This window comes from Ostrinia furnacalis, unplaced genomic scaffold, assembly GCF_004193835.3.
Source record: "Ostrinia furnacalis isolate ACB-3 unplaced genomic scaffold, ASM419383v2 OfSCF2378, whole genome shotgun sequence".
In the NCBI taxonomy this organism is placed as follows: Eukaryota; Metazoa; Arthropoda; class Insecta; order Lepidoptera; family Crambidae; genus Ostrinia; species Ostrinia furnacalis.
The window spans coordinates 1,182,355-1,206,376 of NW_021132617.1; the positions used below are offsets into that span (position 1 = coordinate 1,182,355).

A 24,022-nucleotide genomic window follows, 5' to 3' on the forward strand; every position below is an offset into this window, starting at 1 on the left:
TAAACTCTCCCGATATTTTGCCTTGTACTTTTATGTATGAATATTAATTTTATATATGTATTTATAAATATTCCGTGCTATAGGCGTAGGGCTATAGACCNATTTGATGAGGAATTGCCAATCTGAATTTTAAAGATTTAGTAAGCCTTAACCCAACTAGTATAAAGAATGAAATAACATTGATAAAAGTAAAACAAAATATAAAACAATGGAAATTATAAAATTATGATGTCAATAATTATACAAAGTAATGATTCTAATACTTTTGGCGAAGCGTTACATAAACATAATGTCTTAAAACAATGAGTATTTATAATAAGCTATTAAAAATAAACATTTAAAAATAAAATCAAATACGCATAATTTCTATCTAGGCCTTTTTAAAAGGAAGTTATCTTATTATCTTACATTTTTATAAATTGAAAATCCTTAACACGTTACATTCTATTCGAGAAACAATTTTGTGACGATCACTTGTACTATAAGGCGAATTTGTTAAACGATACGAGGCTAATGGTTGAATGACTATATGAATATAAAGAATGTATTAAAGAAAGGATTTGTAAAACTGTAAAATAAAATAACCCCGATGAAGTGCAAATAAAGACGTTAATTAATACCGATCAAATTGTAAAAATAAACTTGTCAAGGTCCATTTATAATTTGACAATCATGCGAGTTAAAATGCGCCTTAAATATTTTTCAACGTCGCCAGCGCTATATTGAGACCTTAAACGATTGATTTCCGTATACTGATTTTGAAGTACAAAATCCACTAAAAAACTTTTGATATTGTGGTAAGTAGTGTGCTTTCGATGAAACTTGTAAATGAAATAAAAATTTAATACTCATTAGTAAGATGAAATGCGAATCAGATTGAATATTTAGGTAATCTTAAAATCATAGGTTTAATAGGACGTTTAGTAGGTAGTGAACTATTTTTAATACTAACTAAAATTATTTCTACTTTGTGAGCGCCCTTTAGCTGCGATACGATGTCTTTAACCTACATAATCCACATTCCACGTTCCCGGCACTTATAGTGAAGTACAATTAGAATACCCTAAACATAACTAATGGTAACTATATTTTAGAATCTATTTCATCTTAATTATTAGTGATATTATTCACATTTTAAGTTTTCGAAACAAATAAATATTTAAAAAATAATTTGTAATTAACATCACCAAAATTGATAAAATAACAAATAATAAATACGCAATTATTTTATTTTCACTCAAATGGAATGTTGATGTTTGCTATAATTTTAATAAAGAAAATATTTACAAGATAGTTTGGCACCTACGTAAGGAAGGATTTGTTGAAGACGGTGCCACGCTACTAACAAAACGAATAAGTACATACCAATTCGAGATTTTCGTTAAAGCGAAAAGTCTTTTTTGTGACTAAACCCTAGACAGTAATTGAGTAGTTAGAACCTCCATTTATATAATCCTACCTTTGTAAACTCAGTCAACACCCTAGCTATCATGGATGCTATTCCAGATTATATACAAACTGTAATACGGCTGAAGTGCATCAAACGGGTATTAGATCCATGATAGCTTAACAAATAGGAATTAAGAATTATCTCGTCTAAACTAGCTATGAGATTTTATCCATAATATTTCAATATTCGCACACGGACAATTGGAAACCAATTACCGGTTGCTCAATCGTCGATACAATACGGAATGGTCACACAGCACACGATACAGGGGCCATGAATAGGCTAGTTTCCTAAAAAATTTTTTTTAGTCCGTTATGTTTAATATCAAAATATATTGGACACCTATATTTATATTTGTCAATCTAACAAATAATTACATAGTTATGGTGCGTTGAAGTTCCGCGCGACGTCACAAAGTGCGGCACTTTTATGCACTCATTGATGTCACGGGCCTCTTATTATGAACTTTGCCGCGCTTTACTCTTTAAATTTTCATTAGTTTGAAAAAGTGAAAAATACGTGTAGAGTATTTTTTGACAAGTAAACTGTCGGACTAATTAAAACTCTTGCTTTTTGACCCAGGAAACATCCCTATTATCACACAGAGCTTCGCACGGCTTTGACATCTCATCGGCTATGTGACCTTAATCGACCTTGAGGTTAAGATCCCCTATCGTCTATCAGATCAGGCACTTAGAAATTGAAATGCTGGCTGAGTTTTTCCTCGTCGCACTGGTCAATGTATAGCGAGGGTCTGTCTGAGTCTAGACAGGCGTTGAGTTTGGCATGCCTGAGGAGACGGCCCTTCCTTCTCCATAGCTGGGTGTCGTCTGCTGGGTCGCAAGAAGCTAGTACGGCCGTGACGCGGTCATCAGGCGATAGTGCGATGCAGAGGCTGTGGTGACGTAGTAAACCGTTCTCGAAACGCCAGAGTTGGTTCCCGCCGGAGTTGTGGCAGGGGTACATGCCTGAAAAGTGTTTTTGGTGCTGTCAGGTTTTTTTTAATCTTTATTGCACACATAAAAAAACAGTGGTACAACAGGCGAGCTTAATGCCATGTGGCATTCTCTTCCAGCTAACCAGAAAATTAAACAAAAAAAGAAAATTAAATTAAATTAAAGGTTGTTATACAACGTGCTCTTTTTGATTTCCTGGAACTCTAGGGTATTAATAAGACCACTTCAAAAAATGGAATGGCTTTACATTTTTTGTTAAATTCAACAATTTTACACTTATTTTTTCATACGAAATTATTTAAAAACTTAATTTTCTTCTAAAAAAATTGTATCTTCTAAACCTAGAATCCACAATAGTATCTTCAAAAATATGCTTTTAGAAACACATATTCCTAAGACTATTTAACTAGTTTTTATTTATAGAATATAAGTACCCCTAAAATTTCCAGAAAACAAAAGGAGCACGTTGTATGATTTGTCTTTAATCAAAGGTTCAAGTCTAAGAGAGCGGATCATTGTCTGGACCAGTTTTTGGTGGAATTCACTTTCATAAGAAGCTTTTATCAGCAAAACACTTTGATCGTTTTTCGACTCCTTTGTCAAATAATTTACAAAAGTGCCTAATACCTATCTGTATTTGGTTAACACTTATGCACCTATCGCCCGTATTTACAAACATTACTACGAGGTATCTCAGGCACACACAGGATGACACACAAACCAATCACAGAGCACTATTTAACGCTGTGCGTTCGATTTGCTGCTTCACTTAAGCAAGCATCGTTTGTGAACGGGCGTATATCTGTTTCAGTTCCAAATATTTATTTCTATGGATTGTGAATCAGTTATCAAGAAGTGTCACCAGAAGGAAACAGGCCCTCGATATTTAGGGTCGACTTCAGTACGGCTAGCACGAAAAACTTTCGAGTTCGAATAGTTTGCGTACTCGAATCGCCGTCAAAAGATTTAGTACGAAAACTACAACAGCGCCCTTGTGAACGTGTCGTAAAGTGAACTTAGTATGAGAAATGGTTGAACGAAACTTATTTTGGAATTAAAATTGTCACGTTATCGTTTAATTCGAAGGTTGAATATCGAATTTTGTCGAATACGCAAACGATTCGAAGTCGGAAGTTGTTCATGCTAGAGTTACTGCATACTTACCAAGGGTCCCATCAATGAGGTGCCCCATGGTGTCCAGGCAGCGGTTGCCCTGGGTGATGGCGTGGTAGCTGCCGTCGAAGGTGGGCACCTGCAGCTCGGGATACACGTGCTCCAGGTACCAGCTGAAAGGCTTGCAGTGTAACTTCTGGCGGAGCGTCACGCGCTCTGAAATGCTGGACAGAAACAATTGGTTAATTCGTTGATTAATATCAGTAGGTAGACCGTAGGTAGCAGGAAAGCGCTGGACGCAGGATCAATCAAACTCATTGGACCCGCAACGAAATTAAGCAGAAGAACATAGGAGGAGTTCAAAGTTAAGGTTCGTTGCGGGTCCAATGACAGTTTAACTTTCCCCCGGGACAAACTCCACCTTCACAGGTTAGGTTTTTATTGGCGGTCAAGCTGTAGATACTGGCTACACATTAGTTGCAGCAGTAGGAACGAGAGATGGGAATAGTCCCGTAGATAGGAAGAACACACTTTTATCGTACACCACACAAGACAAGTCAAGAAAGAGAAAGAAATATACAAATGTTACGGTACAATTTAGGCGGTCTTTTATCACTATATTAAAGCGATCTCTTCCAGACAACCTAGCTAGAGGACCGGTAATTAGAAGAAACATTTTTTTAACCTAATTATAACATTATTTTATATTCGAAAATCTATTGGTTGAGGCTCAGTTCAAAGTTATCCGTTACCCATAATAAAAACAATCTAGACTGTGACTAGATGACGCCGTAAAAATATCCTTTTTTCTTTCTTCTTTCTTTTCAGCCAAATGACGTCCACTGCTGGACAAAGGCCTCCCCCAAGGTTTTCCACAATAATATCCTAAGATAATCTTATTTACCTCAAATAATGCTCAAATACCTGTTATGCATAAAAAAATATTTATCTCAAAGAAAGTCTATACTTACTCTCCAAACTCCACCTGCTTAGCAAGCGGCTGCGACCGGTAATACAGTTCCTTGTAGTCGTCCATCCAGACCTCGGCCGCCCGCCTGGTGTTCCTGGCGAAGACCGCCCCCGACCCTCCCGGGAACGTGTAGGGGTGGCGCTTGCGGAACACGTGGCCCACCCGGGAACACGGGACGATTTCAAGAGAGCCACCGCACTGCCATACCCTGGAATCGTTGATTTGATATAAAGTTAGTGTCAGGGTTAATATTGTGATTGTATTTACATAAAGTTCTACGGAAGACAGATTTCATAATATCTTACTTTTGCTGTTTACATGCTAACGAAACGATATAATTCAAAGACTCTTGTTACATGCTTACTTTAGGTATAACATTACATAATTCACATAAATCTAGGAAAATAAATTTTAAGTTGTTATGACGTCACGTTTATAATACCTATCAACTAATCTTCTTCAGTCTTTGACTGCTGCTTAATTTACAACTTTTTCGTTTTTAACAATATTCTGTCAGTACCTATTTCCTAAGATTGGATCAGTTTTTTTAAGGAGCTGTAAAATTCTGGCTACACAGGAGTTGCGCTGCAATGCAGCGGTGGGATTATGAGGTGAGAATAGTCGCCTTAGTGGGCTCAGTAATCTAAAATATTAGTAACCAGTGCAATAGCCAATATTCTTACCTGAAAGATATCTCCAGGTTCTCGCCGCCCCAGACGTCCATCCGCATGTCGTACTTGCCGAGCTTGGCGAAGTACTGACGGTCCATGCTGAACAGGCCCCCCGCGATCATTGGCGTCCGGATGACCTGCGTCGGGTCATTGAGACGAGCGCTGCGCTCCGCATGTGATAGGTACTCCCACTGGAAGATTTAGAAGATTGGGATAGTCGTCACATCAGGTCATTTTAGTCCAATGGAGGACGTACAAAATGTACATTATACCAACCAGATTGACCTGGGGTTTGCGTGACAGGTCGCGGGTAGGGTTCACCCTCACATTACAAACAATTTGTGCATGAATAGTCAATATTTTTGGTGGGTTTTTTGGGGTGGTCTATGTACGCACAATATGGCATTCGACCGGCCAATTTGGAAATCATTGAGTGAGGCGTTCAGCAAGGGCGACTCAGCAGTAGAGCTAAAATTATAAAAAAAAACATTGTTAACTCCACTCACAAGACGCCTCAGGAGGAGTTGAAGCCACGACCTTACGGACGTTAATTTTGCTCTTTTGATTCTACCAGGCAAGTACTCACCTTGAACACCAAGTTCCAGTCGAAGCCTCCGCGAAGGTCAGCTGACGCGCCGATGTACTGGAAGGTGTCCATGCTGATGACGTCGATGACGGGGCACACCACGCGCGTTGGGTCCTGGGGACAAGGAGAATGACTGTCAACGACGTAACAGATAGGGACAACAAACAGTTAGTACTTAGGTACAGTCAAGTTTTCCACTGTTGATGAAACCCTTGTGTAGGTTTTGAGAATACCTGACTAGTGTATTCAAGACCAGGACTTGAATACCAAGATACATTAACCACAACGGAGAAGCTCTTGGCGTACCTACATCGAAAGTGATTATAGGCCAAAGTGGAAGCAATTCCTTCATTTATTGCAAACATGCTACGGGACATTGTTTACGACAGTGACCGTAGTTTTTTATTCAAAAGTACATTTGCTACACCAAGATATAGGTACATAGATCCAACAATACGATCAAAGACGTAATAAGCAAGCCCAAAAGTATCAGTGGATTGCTTTGGGATTGGAATAATCTTGATTGACATTTGAACCAAACAATTTAGCGATTGCAGAAGTTAATTATCCAAAATCATCCATACAGTCCGAGAGCGTCCGAGTTACGTTGGAATTACAACACCGCAAGTACCTACTGTGATCTGGTAGTAGCGGTTGCATCACTAGACGTTCTAAATCAAACCCTGACCGGAATACTGAAGACTGAATATCCTAGGCCAGGGTTTCCCAAACTATGGTGTCTACTCACGGACATTGCCCGCGGGCGGCGTGACCGGAGGGAGCGGCGAGCGTTCGGCGAACGAACGAGCAATGTTCGGTTCGCGAGCGAACATCTAAGAAGACGATCCTGACGCACTCTCTTCAACGACTTTGCACAAAACGGTCTCGATAACATTGTTAATTTATACCGAATAGACAACTAATTGTATACAGTCCACTCTTTCATTTTATTAACTTCCACTACACTCACTATCGAAGTAACATATGGTGGTGGGTCGCGAGCGAACATTGAGTGGGCCCTGCCTGATAGAACGACACACCACTACAGATCCGAGTCCTTTATTTACGCATATTGGTAACGGTTAAATTTCCATAGGTGGGTCCCGAGTTTGGGAACTTGTATTAGATGAGTCGTAGCCCAGACAACTTTGGGAACCATTGTCCTAGGCAATGTAAAAGACATAGAAATGGCATAGGCTATTAAAAAATCATCAACATAAAGTACACTTCGTTGGAAATATACAAAAGTTGCCCAAGCCCATGCATCTAGATGATTTAATAAGGCCACTGTTGTTGAGCTGTCGTTTACCTCAGTAACCAAAATGCAAACTGAATCATTTATTACTGAGTTTCTGTGACATTTTCGTTCACTAACACCTATAAATTCTTCAGGCATAAAACGTCAAAGGTCAGAAAGTCGTACCACTCGCTAAAATATAGCTTATGAAATAATGTACAAGCATTTAGTAATCGCAAAAGGAACATAAATTTTAGAACTGCAGACTGTAATTAAAATCCCNATTAATGGTGTGAGTTTAATAAACATTTAACGACTCAGTAAATTATTTAATTGTGATGAAAAGAAATAATGTGTTTTCAAAGTGTGATTCTAAAACTGCATACATACTGGGCAAATGTTTTTTGGCATTTTCATAAAGGAATATTCACACACGTAGAACATTTTTTTTAACGTTGCTTTGAAAGAGCGCGGTTCTTCCTAGCACAAGCTAATTCTATTGCTTAGTAGGAAGTTCTGTACTAAGTTAACGACTTGAAATGTATTTGTATGTTTGGAATTGGGTGTGTTGCTCTCATTTACATATCTATTCTCAGTATTCAAATGCAGCCCTTTCGCACAGTTACCGAGCCTACCACGATTGCATTCTAATGCATTCCAACTGAGCATGCTCGCACGTACGATTCCGGGAAGATAAGGTGGCCAACCATGACCGGTGGGCCTTTGTGCTTTAGTCGTTAACCAGACAGCTAATCAAGGTAAACACGTGCATCTTATGTAGTTGTATTAGATGCTATTTTCCAACAAAAAATATAAGGTTGATGTGTTGATGGCTGTACTAAAGATTTATTTTGCTTCATTGCTACAAAATGTGACAGAACAAAACTTGGCGGCGCACTGTGCCAGACGAGGCGAAGAAGATCGGCAAGACTTGGAGCGAGATCAAACGCGAAGCTCAAGACCGAACGCGATGGAGGACTGTTGTGGATGCCCTCTGCCCAATCTAGGGGACATAGTACCTTAAGTCAAGTAAGTCTACAAAATGTAGAGTCTCATGATGTGCTATCGACTCTAGTAAAGTTCTACATTGAATTTTCTTCAGTTTTATGTCTGTTAACTGTAAAAATACAAAGAGAAATAGCATCTATTATGCAACAAAAAAATAAAATACCAAAATATTATTATGACAAGTTTATTTTGTTCAAGTTCAGTCGATATTAATTTCGAACACAAAATGGATATTGAGTTTATTGTTATTAGGAAAACTTTTGTTGTTCAGCGTTTTGTCAGTAAATATAACCATTNCCTACTAACCATTTTGATATTCAAAATAATTTTAATAATAAATAGATTATTTGATATTATGTTCTCTGGAATCAAAGATTTTGAGCATATTTTTTTCAGAGATATGTTTTTTCAGCAAACATATTCAACCATTTTATACCAAAAGGCTTATTTTATTTCAGAGAATTGAATCTAGAATAAAAAAAGCGTTGGGTACATAAAAGCGTTCGGTATCATAAAAGCTTGGGCACGTTTTTAAATTCAATAGTATTACATATTTTCATAGGTCTTTTTGAATATTCAGATATTTTCTCGTTAGTTTTATTTTATGTACTCGTATTCCATTTGGTTAGTTCAATGAAACGTCAGGTAATTTATTTAATTTTTTTAGCATTAGTTTTTTAGACGGCTATTTAAAGGCATTGTACCTCGTTTGGTCACGATACTAATGAAACGATTCTCTAGTATCTTAACGTCAATTCGTGTGTGATAAACAATAGGTAACTTCAAAATGGTGACTGTCTCGAAGCGAATTCGTCATGCGACTCGAGTGCGAGACAAATCGGTCATTCGATGATATCGACTCGGCTTCGGTACTTTGGACAACTTTGGATGCTGGCAGCACAGTGACTGACGCTATTTATATTTTGAATTAAAATTAGAACGTTCGAATTCGAATTTCAAACAAACTTTCCAAGATTTTGATTGATTAAAATGGCAATTAGAAGTGAAGATTTTAACTGGATAGCTACATCTGCCATATAGATGTCAATTTTCTAAATTAAATTATTAATTAAAAACCTGGTTTCTCAATAGCAATGTTTAAAGTATTAATCCACACAATTTAAGAGTAAGTACACGCAATGTATGCCATTTAAAGGGGTTTAACATTCACTTTTAAAATCTTCTTTTTTAACTTTTTAATGCTGGTTTCAAGTTATCGTTAAAATGAGGTTTCATTCCTTGTCTTTTTTCAGTGTAGCGGTTGCCACAACTTGATGGCCTTTCTTCGCTCGCAGTGGAGACGATCCGAATGTTCTAGTCCCCTCTCACATGAGCCAAGGCCACGGCTGTTACGCGAATGTCACGGACGTCATGTGGCGTATGTTATCAGCTAGATATTGCCTTGATCTTCTCGTAGGTAATGCATTATGTTAGTTTAGTTGACTATTTGCATTATGTTTGTTGACTCTATGTTTTTATGTTTTTTAGCACCAGTTGAGTCGCTGAGCAGTGTGTGTGCACTTATGATTCATGATTTAGAACTAAGTGTTGTAGATAAAGCTTTGTCCAGTGAAATCTTAGAAATAAATTAGGCGATTATTACACTGCGCCGCGCTCCGCCGCGGTACGCGGGACGACAGATTTAATCATTGTATGCAAGTACCTCAGAAAACACGCGCGCGCGCGGCACAACACACTGACAATGCGTCTGCGCGCGGGATTTTTTATATGAAATTACGCGGAGCGCGGCGCAGTGTGATAATCGCCTAAATCTAGCCTTTTTAACACAGCCGATTTGTAGCATACCTACCTATTTAAGTAAAGTACAGTTAAGCCCGTCAGTTAAGACGTAATGGTGGCTTATAAAGTGTGATAACCAACGTTGTTGTTAAAGCTTTAATAAAGGGATTAAGTTTGTACTACGAGTATTCCTATCTCCCAATCGTCATATCTATGAGAACTAAGTACAAAGACAAGTCCGATGATAAATTTTTGACATATCAAATATGTTACCTCGTAAAGCACTTCGAAAATTCTAGATCTCCTAGGTGCCTCATTCCGACCATCAAGGTCATGGCCCCAACATCCAAGTGGTTACAAAATAAATGTCACGGATGGACCGGCTCGCCGCCGGTTCGTCATCGGCATTAATCTTAGCCAAATTAGAACTAGAATTTCAAGTTATGGAGAAGCTTTTATTAGGATGAACAGGATTTTTAAAAAGGACACAATTTAGATAATGAAAAATGCATTTTTGGTGATATAGATAACATTGATTTGCTGTCAATTGTCGTAAAATTTTATTGAAACACATCAGATCCTACAATTTTGTTGCAATAAGTACTAAAGTGTTTCAAAAGACGCCACTGGATGCCACAGTGTTCACTTTGAAGTATTTACTAATAGAGTACTTCAGAGCAAGTAAGCAAATTTTTATGTCATTAATTTTAACCAGAAGATAAATCTTAATAAGATCAGTTCAAAATAACATTCCAAACTATTTATGTCATCTTCATTTACCCGTTGATGCGCGGTCAGTCGGTTACGCAACGCGCAATAGCATCGTATCTGTGGCATCTGCGCCCGCGCACTGACGGCGCAAATCATGCGATTGCATCTAATTCTTATACAAGCACTGCGGGTCTATAAGTATAAAGCTTTGAAATAAAATACGTTTCATCTTTGTCCGCCGTGGGGCATTTTCTCATATTAAAGTTCCCAATGTCCTTTAAGTAATTGTACTGTTTCTACTATTTTCAGTCTTTTGTCTATAATTGTAGCATGAGGTTTAAATTAGTAAGATTTCTGCAAAAACAGTGGACGTCTTATGGGTGAAATGATGATGATGATGAAAAAGATTGCTTACCTGACAACAGTTCGAAGCAAGGTCGACCGCGCTTCGTTGTGGAAGGTGATGATGACGCTGGTCTGTGGAAGGTCGTCATCATACTTCTTCAGGCGGCACCTGGGAAGAGGAAACTGTTTTAAGGACATCTTAAGAGTATATGAATTTGAGAGAGGTTTGTTTGACTAAGAACTCAAGACGTAACGTGATAATTAGATAATGAGGGTTTTCGCGTATGAAAAATCCGCCAGATGGTAATACGTAGACGCGAGGTCCCAATGCTGCATGATTGGTTATTTTTGCCATGACATTGACAGATATGTCAAAATCCACCATCTAGCGGATCTTTCATACGCGAAAACCCTCATTATTGCACACCACAGAAAATGGAGAAATTATGAAATACAGAAATGAGAAGGTATAATTAAGGTGGTCTTATCGCTAGGTAGAGATTTCTTTCAGCTGGTATAAGGGGAATTAATATGATATTAAATTTTTTTAATTATCTCTACATTTTAAAAAAATAAAGTGAATCGGAATCGAAGGTTAGATCAGATTTAAGAAAACCAATAAATCTAATTAATGACCTGCCGAAGATCTAAATATTCAAATTAGGATATTATAACAGACTATTTTAAATGTATAGATATAATCTAAATAAAGGTTATATAACTATGCAAATGTATGTAAAAGTCAAGGTTAAAATATAGGTCAAAATATTCTAGACTAAAAATCAAAAATAACATTCTGTCTCTAGCCGATAATTTATGTAAATTAGTCAAAAGCTAGATCGATCTAGAACAAACTTCTGCATAAGTATTTGTATTTTCTTAGCTATTTTTATTTTAATTGGAAAAATAATGGGTAATTTAATTAAGATTTTAATTTCTAGATCTTTAAGTGCAATAACAAAACAAGGACCCTCGCCGGGTCATACATTATACGGAAATGTAACAATCGTATTGTAAAAATATAGGTACATAAAAGTAGGTAGTAAACGTAGTTTTGTGCACATTTCTGCTCGATTCCGAATTGATAACTATTTCCACGTAAACAAATCATTAGTTTAGTTATTATCTACAAATCGTTAAAATGTTATATGCTGCTGTTTACAATTATTCTAACAAGCAGCACGTTTTCAGGTAATTTTGTTTATTTAATTAAATTCCATCACGAGATAAATCAATTTAAATGAACACACTGATGGATTTATTATTTCATTAATATCGTTATTGTTTTTAATTACCTAAATGTTATTCTGAGCTTTGTTACGTCTTGTTTGAATAGTGTAATTGGTACTACCGTTCTATTCATGAATAAATAAATAAATAATAAATAAATAAATCGTGACCAAGCCAATCGGCAGTCATAATAATTTGCTCTGTCAAATCATCTTAACCTTCGCTTGTAGTTTCATGTGGTAAAGAGACGTACTTTGCGTATGCGCATATTATGAGTGACCTGCCTTGGGCTTGTAAATAACGCAATGAAGTTTGATAGAGTAGGCTCGTACGTATTTATTTATTGCCTAGGTACAAGTATATCTTAGGTTAATGTAGAGTCATTATCGCTTACAGAAAGAATCTTAATACAAGAAATTATTCGTAAGCGAAAACAAAACTCATCCATGCTCAGGTTAAGCTTGCTATTGTTTGATTATATTTTTAAGTTATCTATTCTTAAGTATGAGATTCATATTCAAGTATAGATAAATGTTATTATTAAACACATGCTCCAGGTTTTTTTTTGAGAATTCATTCCCTAAAAGAGGGAGAGGGGTGAAAAAGTCTGAAAATAAACATATTATTACAACAGGTATTTGTGTGGTATATCGGGTCGCTAATTACGAAAACAATACGCTTTAAAGACTTCCCGTGACAGAACAAAATTTACGTGGGTTGAAACCGCGGGCAAAAGCTAGTCACGTACTTACTATACGAAAAAAATTCTTTGAATGAAAAATAACAGAATGTGTGACATTACTTAGGCTGAGTTGCACCATCTTACTTTAACTTTGATAAACGTCAAAAATCTGACAAAGTCCATACAAAATACGCCGGATAACGTTACAAAGTTAGGTGGCGCAACTCAGCCTAAGTCTCGTATGATAAAAAATGTCTTTGNTAACCATTTCGATATTCAGAACAATTTCAATAATAAAAGATTGTGTTATTTGATATTACGATTTCTGGAATCAAAGATTTTGAGCATATTTTTCCAGTAATGTGTTTTTTCAGCAAAAATATTCAACCATTTTAATACCAAAAGGCATAATTTTATTTCAGAGAACTGAAACTAGAATTAAAAAAGCGTTGGGTATCATAAAAGCTTGGGCACGTTTTTAAATTCAATAGTATTATTTTCTTAGGTCTTTTTGAATATTCAGATATTTTCTCGTTAGTTTTATTTTACGTACTCGTATTCCATTTGGTTAGTTCAATGAAACGTCAGGTAATTTATTTAATTTTTTTAGCATTAGTTTTTTAGACGGCTATTTAAAGGCATTGTACCTCGTTTGGTCACGATACTAGTAATGAAACGATTCTCTAGGTATCTACGTCAATTCGTGTTTGATAAACAATAGGTAACTTCAAAATGGTGACTGTCTCGAAGCGAATTCGTCATGCGACTCGAGTGCGAGACAAATCGGTCATTCAATGATATCGATTCGGCATCGGTACTTTGGACAAGTTTGGATGCTGGCAGCACAGTGACTGACGCTATTTAAAGTTTGAATTGAAATTAGAACGTTCGAATTCGAATTTCAAACTTTCCAAGATTTTGATTGATTAAAATGGCAATTAGAAGCGAAGATTTTAACTGTGGGTCTAGACAAAGTGTACATTATAATCGCAAACCAGTCGAAAAGTGGTCGAAAAGCCCCTTTTTTGTATGGAGTTTTGACGGATTCGATTTTCGATTCGATCAAAAAGTGCGTTTTGTCTAAGGGGGCTGGATAGCTACATCTGCCATTTAAATGTCAATTTTTAAATATATTTTTTAATTAAATATCTTTGGACAATCTCACACAGCGCCATCTAGCCCCAAATTAAGCAATTAATATGCTTGTGTTATGGGTGCTAGCTTAACGGATATACTACTTATATACTTTTTTTTTAATACATACATATTATACATAGTAACACCCAGACCCGTCACAGAAATTAAAATTCATCATTTCAATTTCTGCCCGACTTAAAAACCTGGTTTCTCAATAGCAATGTTTATAGTATTAATCCACACAATTTAAGAGTAAGTACACGCAATGTATGACATTTAAAGGGGTTTCACATTCACTTTTAAAATCTTCTTTTTTTTTACCTCTATAAAGCTGGTTTCAAGCTATCGTTAAAATGAGGTTTCATTACTTGTCTGTTTTCAGTGTAGCGGTTGCCACAACTTGATGGCCTTTCTTCGCTCGCAGTGGAGACGATCCGAATGTTCTAGTCCCCTCTCACATGAGCCAAGGCCACGGCTGTTACGCGAATGTCACGGACGTCATGTATGTTATCAGCTAGATATTATTGCCTTGATCTTCTCGTCGGTAATGCATTATGTTAGTTGACTCTATGTTTTTATGTTTTTAGACCAGTTGTGATGAGCCGTGTGCACTCATGCATGATTCATGATTATAGTCGAGTGAAATAAAATTCAGCATCATTTCAGCCACAGGACGTCCACTTCTAAACATAGGACATAGGACTTCCACATCGCACGGTTGATAGCGGCCTGCATTCAGCGCCTCTCTGCTACAGGTCGTCGGTCCACCTTGTGGGTAGATGACGTCCCACGCTGCGTTTTCCGGTACGCGGCCTCCACTCCAGAAATTGCTGTCTCAGCTATTATCTCAGCCCAATAATTATTTATGTGAAGATTTCGAAGACAAAGAATAAACTTTCAATAAAACAAAAATATGTTACCTCGTAAAGCGCTTCGAAAATTCTAGATCTCCTAGGTGCCTCATTCCGACCATCAAGGTCATGGCCCCAACATCCAAGTGGTTACAAAATAAATGTCACGGATGGACCGGCTCGCTGCTGGTTCGTCATCGGCATTAATCTTAGCCAAATTAGAACTAGAATTTCAAGTTATGGAGAAGCTTTTATTAGTATGAACATGATTTTTTAAAGGACACAATTTAGATAATGAAAAATGCATTTGTGGTGATAGAGATAACATTGAGTTGCTGTCAATTGTCGTAAAATTTTATTAAAACACATCAGATCCTACAATTTTGTTGCAATAAGTACTAAAGTGTTTCAAAAGACGCCACTAGATGCCACAGTGTTCACTTTGAAGTATTTACTAATACAGTACTTCAGCGCAAGTAAGTAAATTTGTATGTCATTAATTTTAACCAGAAGATAAATCTTAATAAGATCTTTTATCAGTTGAAAATAACATTCCAAACTATTTATGTCATCTTCATTTGATGCGCGGTCAGTCGGTTACGCAACACGCAATAGTATCGTATCTGTGGCATCTGCGCCCGCGCACTGACGGCGCAAATCATGCGATTGCATCTAATTCTTATATAGCACTGTAATACACTGAATTGCTGGTTGCGAATGTTCGTTAGGACAATTACTGCTAGACATGGGTCACTGAAATGATGTATTATGACAGCTGTGTTATAATACCTGCTTAGATAAATTGAAATAGGTGCAGAGGTTAATAGATGTTAACTGATTTATTTAGCAGGGGCGTTATTGCATCAGAAATGACTACTAACGAATCCTCATCAAATGGCTTAAAGCTCAGTTAATAATTTTAGTCAATATTAACCGAAGTTTGATCTAATAGACAACAACCAAAATTATATTTTGACTGAGTTTGTTCCAGCTTCTCTTTCAAGTCTTACCTGTCAACTGCCAACTGTCTGACTTTGCTAATTAGGCAAAACATTAAGAGACATGAAAATGGACCAATGACCTCATAAAGGTAGCAGGAAGGCGCTGGATGCAGGCCGTTACCAACCGGGTGATGTGGAAAACATTGGGGGAGGCCTGTGTTCCGCAGTGGATGTCCTGTTATAGCTGAAATGATAAAAACAAGTGCTGCAGGCATCCTATCTGAACTTACAGGCTAGTTCGGCAGTAATTCAGCCTTAGACAATCAGATTTCCCAATGGCCGATGCATGTAACAACAGGGGTGAAGGGAGCCGATGATCCGACTTGCACAACGTGTCGTCTTCCGTTCACTTTGCTTGAGTAAGCTTGAGCGTGGGCTATGTTAGGAGAAAAAGCGATTTTGGATCTAATCAATATCAATGAATTTAATATTTGCTTGTATCTAGACAACTTCTGCCTGCCACTGAAATCTATGTTATTGCTTTGCGTAAGATACTCAAATTTTTTGTACATTACAATTTCATTATGTACCTACCTGTAGGTTAATTATACTCGTACTTGCTATCTAATAATAGGTTTAGAAATAGTTACAAATTTAAACAATAAATCAAACAGGTATTTAAATTAAAGTTGTAAAAAGAAACGTAAAGTTTGAAAGTAGTGTAAATCGAGTGTTTTAAATCCCACAGAAATAGATAAGCTTTCCGACAAAGGAGGCACTAGATTACATTAATTTATCGAAGTCAAAACAAATTCTTTGCCCAACGTTTCATGAAGTCGAAGTTCGGCGAATGTCATATACGTGTCATGAAATCAAAGCGCATATCTGGTGAACTACATTTTATTGCCTGACTTGAAAGTTAAACGAACTTCGCTCCTCGAAGTTCTTCGAACAAAGATAGCAAGCGGAGGTAGCTGTTTTCCTGAACGTTACCGAATCGAAAGCGTACGCTATTCTCATTTCGCTCACGCCGGGCCTCGAATCTGTAACGTCGGCGTGAGGCAACGCCACTCTCGAACTACTCGTAAATAGCTTTTGTAATTCCAAGAGTTTGTCTTATCTCACTGCAATGTGTTACATATAAATTTGACCGCTGTGGTCCAGTGCATATAAAGTTGATCTGGAGATCCTGGTTCGATCCATTAACCCCTGAAATAAACGTTGCCAATGCTGAATAAGTTTTTTCTGCTCCTATTATTCTCCTGAAGTAATAATTAGGTAGAGTTCAAATTACTTGTAATTCTTGCAACTCACGAAGGCTAGTGAGTTTTACTTGTGTGTGTACGTGTACATGCACATAACGAAAGTGTAATGTCACGTAATGTCTATCAAATCTTTAGAAAAAGTTACAGTAGCGAAATACCTTGTGAATTAAAGTGTTTTAATAGGTTTTATTTAAAAAAAAAGTATGCAATTTGTGAAGTTCCCAATTTGTAGGTACATTTCAGGCTTGTTGATCAATCTGATTGTCCTACAAAAATGTAGCCCGTACTTTGCTTTCAGTCCGATTGAGCCATACAAACTCTACTTGTTCATAAAGACAGCTGTTGATACACAATAAGAAGAAGAATTATGAAATTAGATGACTTTTTGAATTGTTATGTTAAGGCATACATTCGTATCAATGTAATGAAGCGGTTTGAATGGCAGATTGGCAGGTAAACATCTCGAGGTGAATAGTTTACGGTGATGAGCTGGGTCAAGTACACAAGGATTCTAAGGCTTGGTTGCACCATCTTACTTTAACTTTGACAAACGTCAAAAATCTGTCAAACTCAATACAAAATACACCGGTTATTGTTATTGTTACGGTTAAAATAAGGAGATGCAACTCAGCCTAAGCGTTTTATGGTCAAATATCTAAACGAATACTTTGAGTGAATAAGTAAAAAGCTGATAAGTGTGATCGATGTTAAATTTTAGTTAATTCAGTAAGTTGTCTACGGTTGACTCTACATATTTTTCAGTGAGTCTTTAAAATTTATTACGGAAGCCAAAAGTGAGTTTAAATACATGTAAGTTTATGTAGCACTTAGAATGTGACTAATATTGAAGTGCACACACATAATATTGGATTGGAGGTATCCAAACACTTCACTCGAGTGTTAGAGTAAGTAGTGAAGCGTACGCGTGCGCATAGTGTGTGTGACATCACTTAGGTTAATATTTACTCAAAACGTACATAAATACTCGTTCGTGGATTACACACTAATATTAACTAAGTATTATTTATTTTATTTATTTATTTATTTATTTATTATTCATTATTGAGCAATTACATATTTGATCCAAATAGCGTCCTAAATCCTCTTTAGATGTAGGTATTTAGAATGTTGTTTTAGCCAAAGAGGATTTTAATCTTACAGCGTTATTTACAAAATTACACTCATGTCGACAAATGGATACAGACAAGTTCTGAGAATTAAATAAGTCAAAAGAAGATATGACCCAAAAAGAAAATTGCGGTAACAACCAAATGCATTTAGACTCATACCTACTTATTGCATAACAGTTAAGCTGTATATGTGAGTGGTATAAATTATTATAGTATTTCGCAATTTAATAAGTAAGAGTATCATAACTACAAAATCACAAGTTACTAAGCTTAACGTTCTTAACATAACTCGCAGATATTTCACCAGCAGCGCTCACGGATTACCGCATTAAAACCTAATGTTCTTAGCTCATGATCCTAAGTGGATTGTTAGCAGTTTAGCAGTTGTTTTACTAACCACATTATTGTTCAGTGTCTCAACTTTCGCTTTACATTCAGTAATAAGCTAATAATAGGCTATTACAACGATTTGAACGCAACACTGTTACTAAATGTTACCTATGTGCTCTGAATGACTTAACCAATTACTGAAATCACTCGATTGTCATTGATCGATGCGAATTTGAATTCTGCATCACCGAGATAAGATTGAAGTTTTAGAATGGTTTATAAATTGCGGTTTAAACGAATCGATGGCGGAATGGCCGCAAATGGCGTCGTTACGGGTGGCTCATTAGGGTGATGTAGATATTAATTTTAAATAATAGGTACTGTGCAATAACGTAAAATTATGTGGATTAGGTAAAGAATGATGGTATTTCATGTGCCGCACTATATCTAATGTCAGATTTGGTTGCAGATTCAAACCCTGAGGGGGATTGTTAGTGCAACAAACATAATCTTTTGTACCAGGAGCTTTAATTTGTTCTGTTTCTGTTATTACCTATTAAAAAAAAAAACACAATTTTATCGTAAGCTATGTTACATTATGACACACACAATTATTTCGTTCAGCTTTTCTTTCCAATTTGTTTCGTGAATTAGTATGTGAATTTTACTATTAAATTGTTAACTTTTAATCAAAATTGAAAGGCAGGCCCTGGATGCAGGCCGCTACCAACCGTGCGATGTGGAAGTCATTTGGGGGAGGCCTATGTTCAGCAGTGGACGTCCTATGGCTGAAATGATGATGATGAATCAAAATTGAACTGAACTAGATAACTTGTCAGACAGACGATGAATACGTCAAATCTGCGTCTGAAAGCCTGTGATTCTAATCTAATATGTATTCTGAATAGTGCCAATAGGACACGTAACAGCCACGCTTCCTACCGTCGCGTCAGGTTACCTCATCGCAAAGCTGACGAAGACGGGAAACCGCACAAATGCAAAGTCAAAACTTATTACGGACGAGGGATATTGAATATTGGAAAAGCTTCATGCTTTTGTTATTACTCTCTATCGTAGTTTCCGTATTCATGCCAGCTCTAATTCTGTGCGAGAGGATCGATAGACCCAAAAATACAGACAACGTCGTAGATTGGCTATGCGACAGCGGCAAAAAACAACTCAAATAAAACAAACTCCGATATAAAGGTTAACTAAAATAAATAATCAGAGCTACCTGTATATTCTGCCCTTTGATGAAATAGCTCTTTCAGTTTTTGACCAGGCTTTGCCTGAAGAAGGAATAAGTTTTCCAAGAGCTTACAATAAAGAGCTTTGAATAATATTATCATTATGCTATCGTGTAGCATTAAATTTTACGGAATTCTTCCATCTATTCGGCTATTATAATCCTCATTTCAAGGGTCATCAACACAACGAGTCCGTCGGCAATTTTAATGATGCCGGTATTTTCTCTCTTCCATTTATCATTAATTAGATTAGAAACAAACATTAATTATGCAATAAAAGAAAACGTAGATCATTGCGAACCATTACATCCACGAATGATAATTTGAATTGATTGAAACCTAGTCTTTGAAAACAAATAATGTATATTCAAAACAATTATTTAAAAATAACAGCAAATACCTACTAGCTGATCTTCGACCTCACTAAACCAGCTTAATTAGCGTGTTAAGTCATCAGATTAGACACCTGACAGCCGTGTCTGTCTGTCCACCATTGACAAGCACTTATCTTTGACCCCGACTCTTTACTTTTATGATTCCCAAACTTTTTTATTACCCCACAACTTTATTAGTCGTAGTCCTCTTGATAAGTTTGAGCTTAGTTTTACTTACTCGTACTCGTCGTCTAGCGGCTAGACTTTAGCACATGTTTATGATAGCCATTAAAAGTTGATGTTCAAAACAAGTAATAAAGATAAATGTTGAAATTTACTCACGGACCCCTGATCCTAGGAAGTCAGATTGGGAACCGTTGCTTTATGAAGTAATGAAGCTAGCTTTTGCTTGCGGTTCCGCAAGCGTAATTTCTTCTAGATTAAAAAGTAATGACCACCGCGGATCTCTTACAGAGTAAATTTTTATGGTTAACCACCAGTTTACTTTGGATTCTGAAGTATGATTCTGCCGTTCCAATATAACACCTCCCTTGGCCGACCACCATCAAACATGGGTCAAGTTTTCAACGTAGGATTTTGGCGATAAGAATTTTATTATCATAGAAATGTTAATGTCAGATTGTGCCCATACATTTTTATTATTACAACAAGGTTAACAACATAGTTAAATATGTTTCACACACGCACACTTCTATAGTGCGACAATCTCCATCTTTTGTTATGGGAACAAGTACGAGACGCGTCTCAAGATGCGCTACGTCATTGCCCTTTCGGCGCGGACCTTGACAGTACCCGGTAAGGCACCTGGCACTGCGCACTTGAAACGTGAAACGTCCCGCCACTATGACATAGTGCAGGAATCCAAGATCCAAGCTTCTAGGCGAAGTGCCTTATGTGTAAAACGTAGGCTATGACGTTAGTCCATGCCAAAATTAAAATCGCTCCAGCCGTTTAGAAGTGAAGAAGTAGCAAACATACACACTCACAAACTTTAGCCTTTATAATATTAGTGTGATGTGAAATATCTACTACTTTTTACGTTATTACTAATGTTACGTCTAAAAATTACGAATTTATTATAATTAATCTGTCACCAATTTTTTAAACAACTTATCTTAAAAGCTCTCTTCAAAATCTGAATATTTAGTGACGTTTACCATCAGGCCTGTAAAAGCTAGCTCCTAAGATTCTACTCGCGGGAACCTCTCAACGATAATGCTTATCAAAATAAACCAAATTTCCATGAAAATTGCGAAAAAGATTCAGATGGTCCATAAATTACGGAAAGTCCCTTTTGCGGCCATCTTTTCTTTTTATCCGTTTGTGAGTGCTAAGTTTGGTCGAGATTAAATAAAAACTTTCATTTTAGAGGCCCTACTCTGTTTTAGTAAATGTAATTTGTCCTAAATGTACCTAATACGGTTAATCGTAACATTTATAGCATTGAAACAAAAAAGCTTCTTTTAAATACAACTGGACCTTGAAATTTCCATTAAAATTCTTAATTTACTGCGCAACTGGATATTATAGCACGACCGTTACGCACTTTTGTTGCTACTAATAATATTATAGAACTAGGAATCTTCATAATAGGTACCTACTAATTATAAGAAGAGAAAGCGGGGATTTATTAATATAAAACTTTATGTATAAATCTACTGGTAGAATAGAAGATAAACAAATTTTCGCGGAGCCAAGACAGTTACAAAAGAGTGCTTTTGTTAAACAGTGGTATAACTGTATAATTCATTTGTCCTAAGGTCTTCCAACTGTCATACCAAATGCAGTAATTTATAATAATATTCCGCCGGCAACTAAATAACAAAAAGATGCAATTAAGTAAATAATATAGTAGTAGCAGTGGCAGAATCGAGTAGGAGGCATATATTATCCAGATCTTGATATCCTTTAGTTTAGCAATTAGTGAATTAACAGATAGAATATGGCTGTAATTTCAATTATGTGATATCAATTTGATAACGCATTGCTAATGTAATACGATACGTTAATGCGTAGTTATTTTTTGAGTCCGCTATGTCAATCAAAAATGGTTGTTAAATATTTTCTATTGATATAAAAACTTTATATGGCAGTGTCTTGAGAAATGACAAGAGGCAAGGTCAAGTAACAATCGAATATGTTTGGACTGACATTGAAATATAACCATACAAAGTCAAAGCCCACACAAAGCGGTCGCGGTGGTAGCGCACTGCGGCACGCGCTGTATTTAGTAAAGTTGTCTTTTTACTGTTTATAAATGATTAATTAACCTTAACCGTGTCTGCTGTCTTTATTTATTTATAGAAATCCATGGTTTAACGATTTGAAACATGCGATGAAATGACAATCTTATAGTTGAGTTTATTGAATACAGTCACGCTTCAGCATGCACAACGTTTTCTTGCGAACAAAAAATGTATAACTTTTTTTTATTAGTAATTCTTTGGACGTTAGTAACACGGATTTAGGATTTACAATTTTTATGAACGCAGAATATGAACCACTGGTTTGGGTTTGGGCTCATTTCCAGTTCAAATTATTTATTAGTATGTATGTAAGCCCTTTTCAGGGCACATATACTTATGTATGTTCCAAATATAGGTTGCCCTAATATCACTGATCCTGGGTTAGATTTTCAATGTTTTTTTTAACAAAAATGGAAAGTCGCTGTCTTGGTATATTTCTTGTATGGTTTAGTAAAGTTTAGTTATCAGTTAAACTTTCTGCCGGTTAGGAATGATGACTTCTTATTTCAGTGGTCACTAAACTCACCTGAAGTCCGATAGAATTTGTAATTAGCTTATGTGTCACTAACGTAATATTAACCACGTGAATTGTAAATGACTGTAGTTAGAGCTTACTTATCTTAAATCTATCTACATTCTATCTATCTATAAATAAAAATTAATTGCTGTTCGTTAGTCTGATTAAAACTCGAGAACGACTGGGCCGATTGAGCTGGTTTTGGTTTTAAAATATTTGTCGTAGTCAGGGTAGGTCTAAACGGTGAGCAAATAAGGAAAAATTGCGATGGCTTATTTATTGCCTTTAAGGTGGAACAGAGTTCGCCGGGTCAGCTAGTAATAAATATTTTTTTATGAGACGCTTGCGGTGCCCTATGTATAGTTAGCAGTCACTAGGGTTTTAGCTAATGTGATAGAAGTTAATATTGTCCAATTACTTGATCGGATCACGAAGGATAATAAAAATATACATTTGATACTTTAAACATAATGTGCGGTATTGCACAAAATAGGTCGCAGCTTAATCTCGCAATGTGACCTTTCGCTATGGTGCAATCGCAATGTTTCGCGTGCCATCAATTGGTTTACGATACGAATTATTATAATAACAATAGTCTAGCGCATTCACGACTTTTGATTCGGCACACTATTATTTTACTATTTTGAATATCCTTTGTAGAGTTTGCGATAAAATTGCAATTGATTTCTTCAACGTTTATGCTCTATTATTAGATTGATATTATAATACCAATTGAAAAGTTTCACAGATATTAAACCTTATATCGAGTACTATTGTAGTCTCATATCTCACCCAATGTGTAGACGTACAGAATAAAGGACGACCCTGAACTTGGTCCTCGTGAAAACAGTATAGCGTTAGTCGATTGCGTTAAAAAAGTCACTTTACCTCTTTGATCCTCTGCAACAACGGTTCCAGCCAGTGCACGTTGCACTCGACGTGGGAATCCAGGAAGGTGAGCACGGGCGCGGTGGCCGCATCGGCGCCGCGCACCCGCGACCTCATGAGCCCCTCGCGCTTCGTGTTGCGGATCACGCGCACCTTGCGGATGGAGCGAAGGGCTGCTCCGTCTTCGGCTGTTGAAAAATACTTTTGTTAAAGCCTGCATGGTTCTGAATCTTCATGTAATTGTTAGTCGTAGTCTTCAAGAATGAGGCGTAGACACTAAACTTGTGGGGGTCTAACGCTCGTTTTCACCATCAATCCCTAATTTTTAAGCGACCCCTATGGGTGACACAACAGGTATTTTGTTTTCATCATCATC

General features: G+C 36.7%; 1 protein-coding gene across 1 annotated transcript in view; it reads right to left on the reverse strand.

The window, feature by feature from the left end:
• Positions 1-301: 301 nt before the first annotated feature.
• Positions 302-24,022, reverse strand: part of LOC114355280 (polypeptide N-acetylgalactosaminyltransferase 2) — a 112,395-nt gene continuing 88,674 nt past the window's right edge. Inside the window, exons 5-10 of the mRNA XM_028308044.1 lie at positions 23,647-23,834; positions 5,747-5,860; positions 5,173-5,351; positions 4,491-4,697; positions 3,571-3,743; positions 302-2,418 (exon numbers count right to left, since the gene is read on the reverse strand). Coding sequence (XP_028163845.1) covers positions 2,144-2,418; positions 3,571-3,743; positions 4,491-4,697; positions 5,173-5,351; positions 5,747-5,860; positions 23,647-23,834 — 1,136 coding nt within the window. The 3' untranslated portion in view covers positions 302-2,143. The remainder of the gene's footprint in view (positions 2,419-3,570; positions 3,744-4,490; positions 4,698-5,172; positions 5,352-5,746; positions 5,861-23,646; positions 23,835-24,022) is intronic.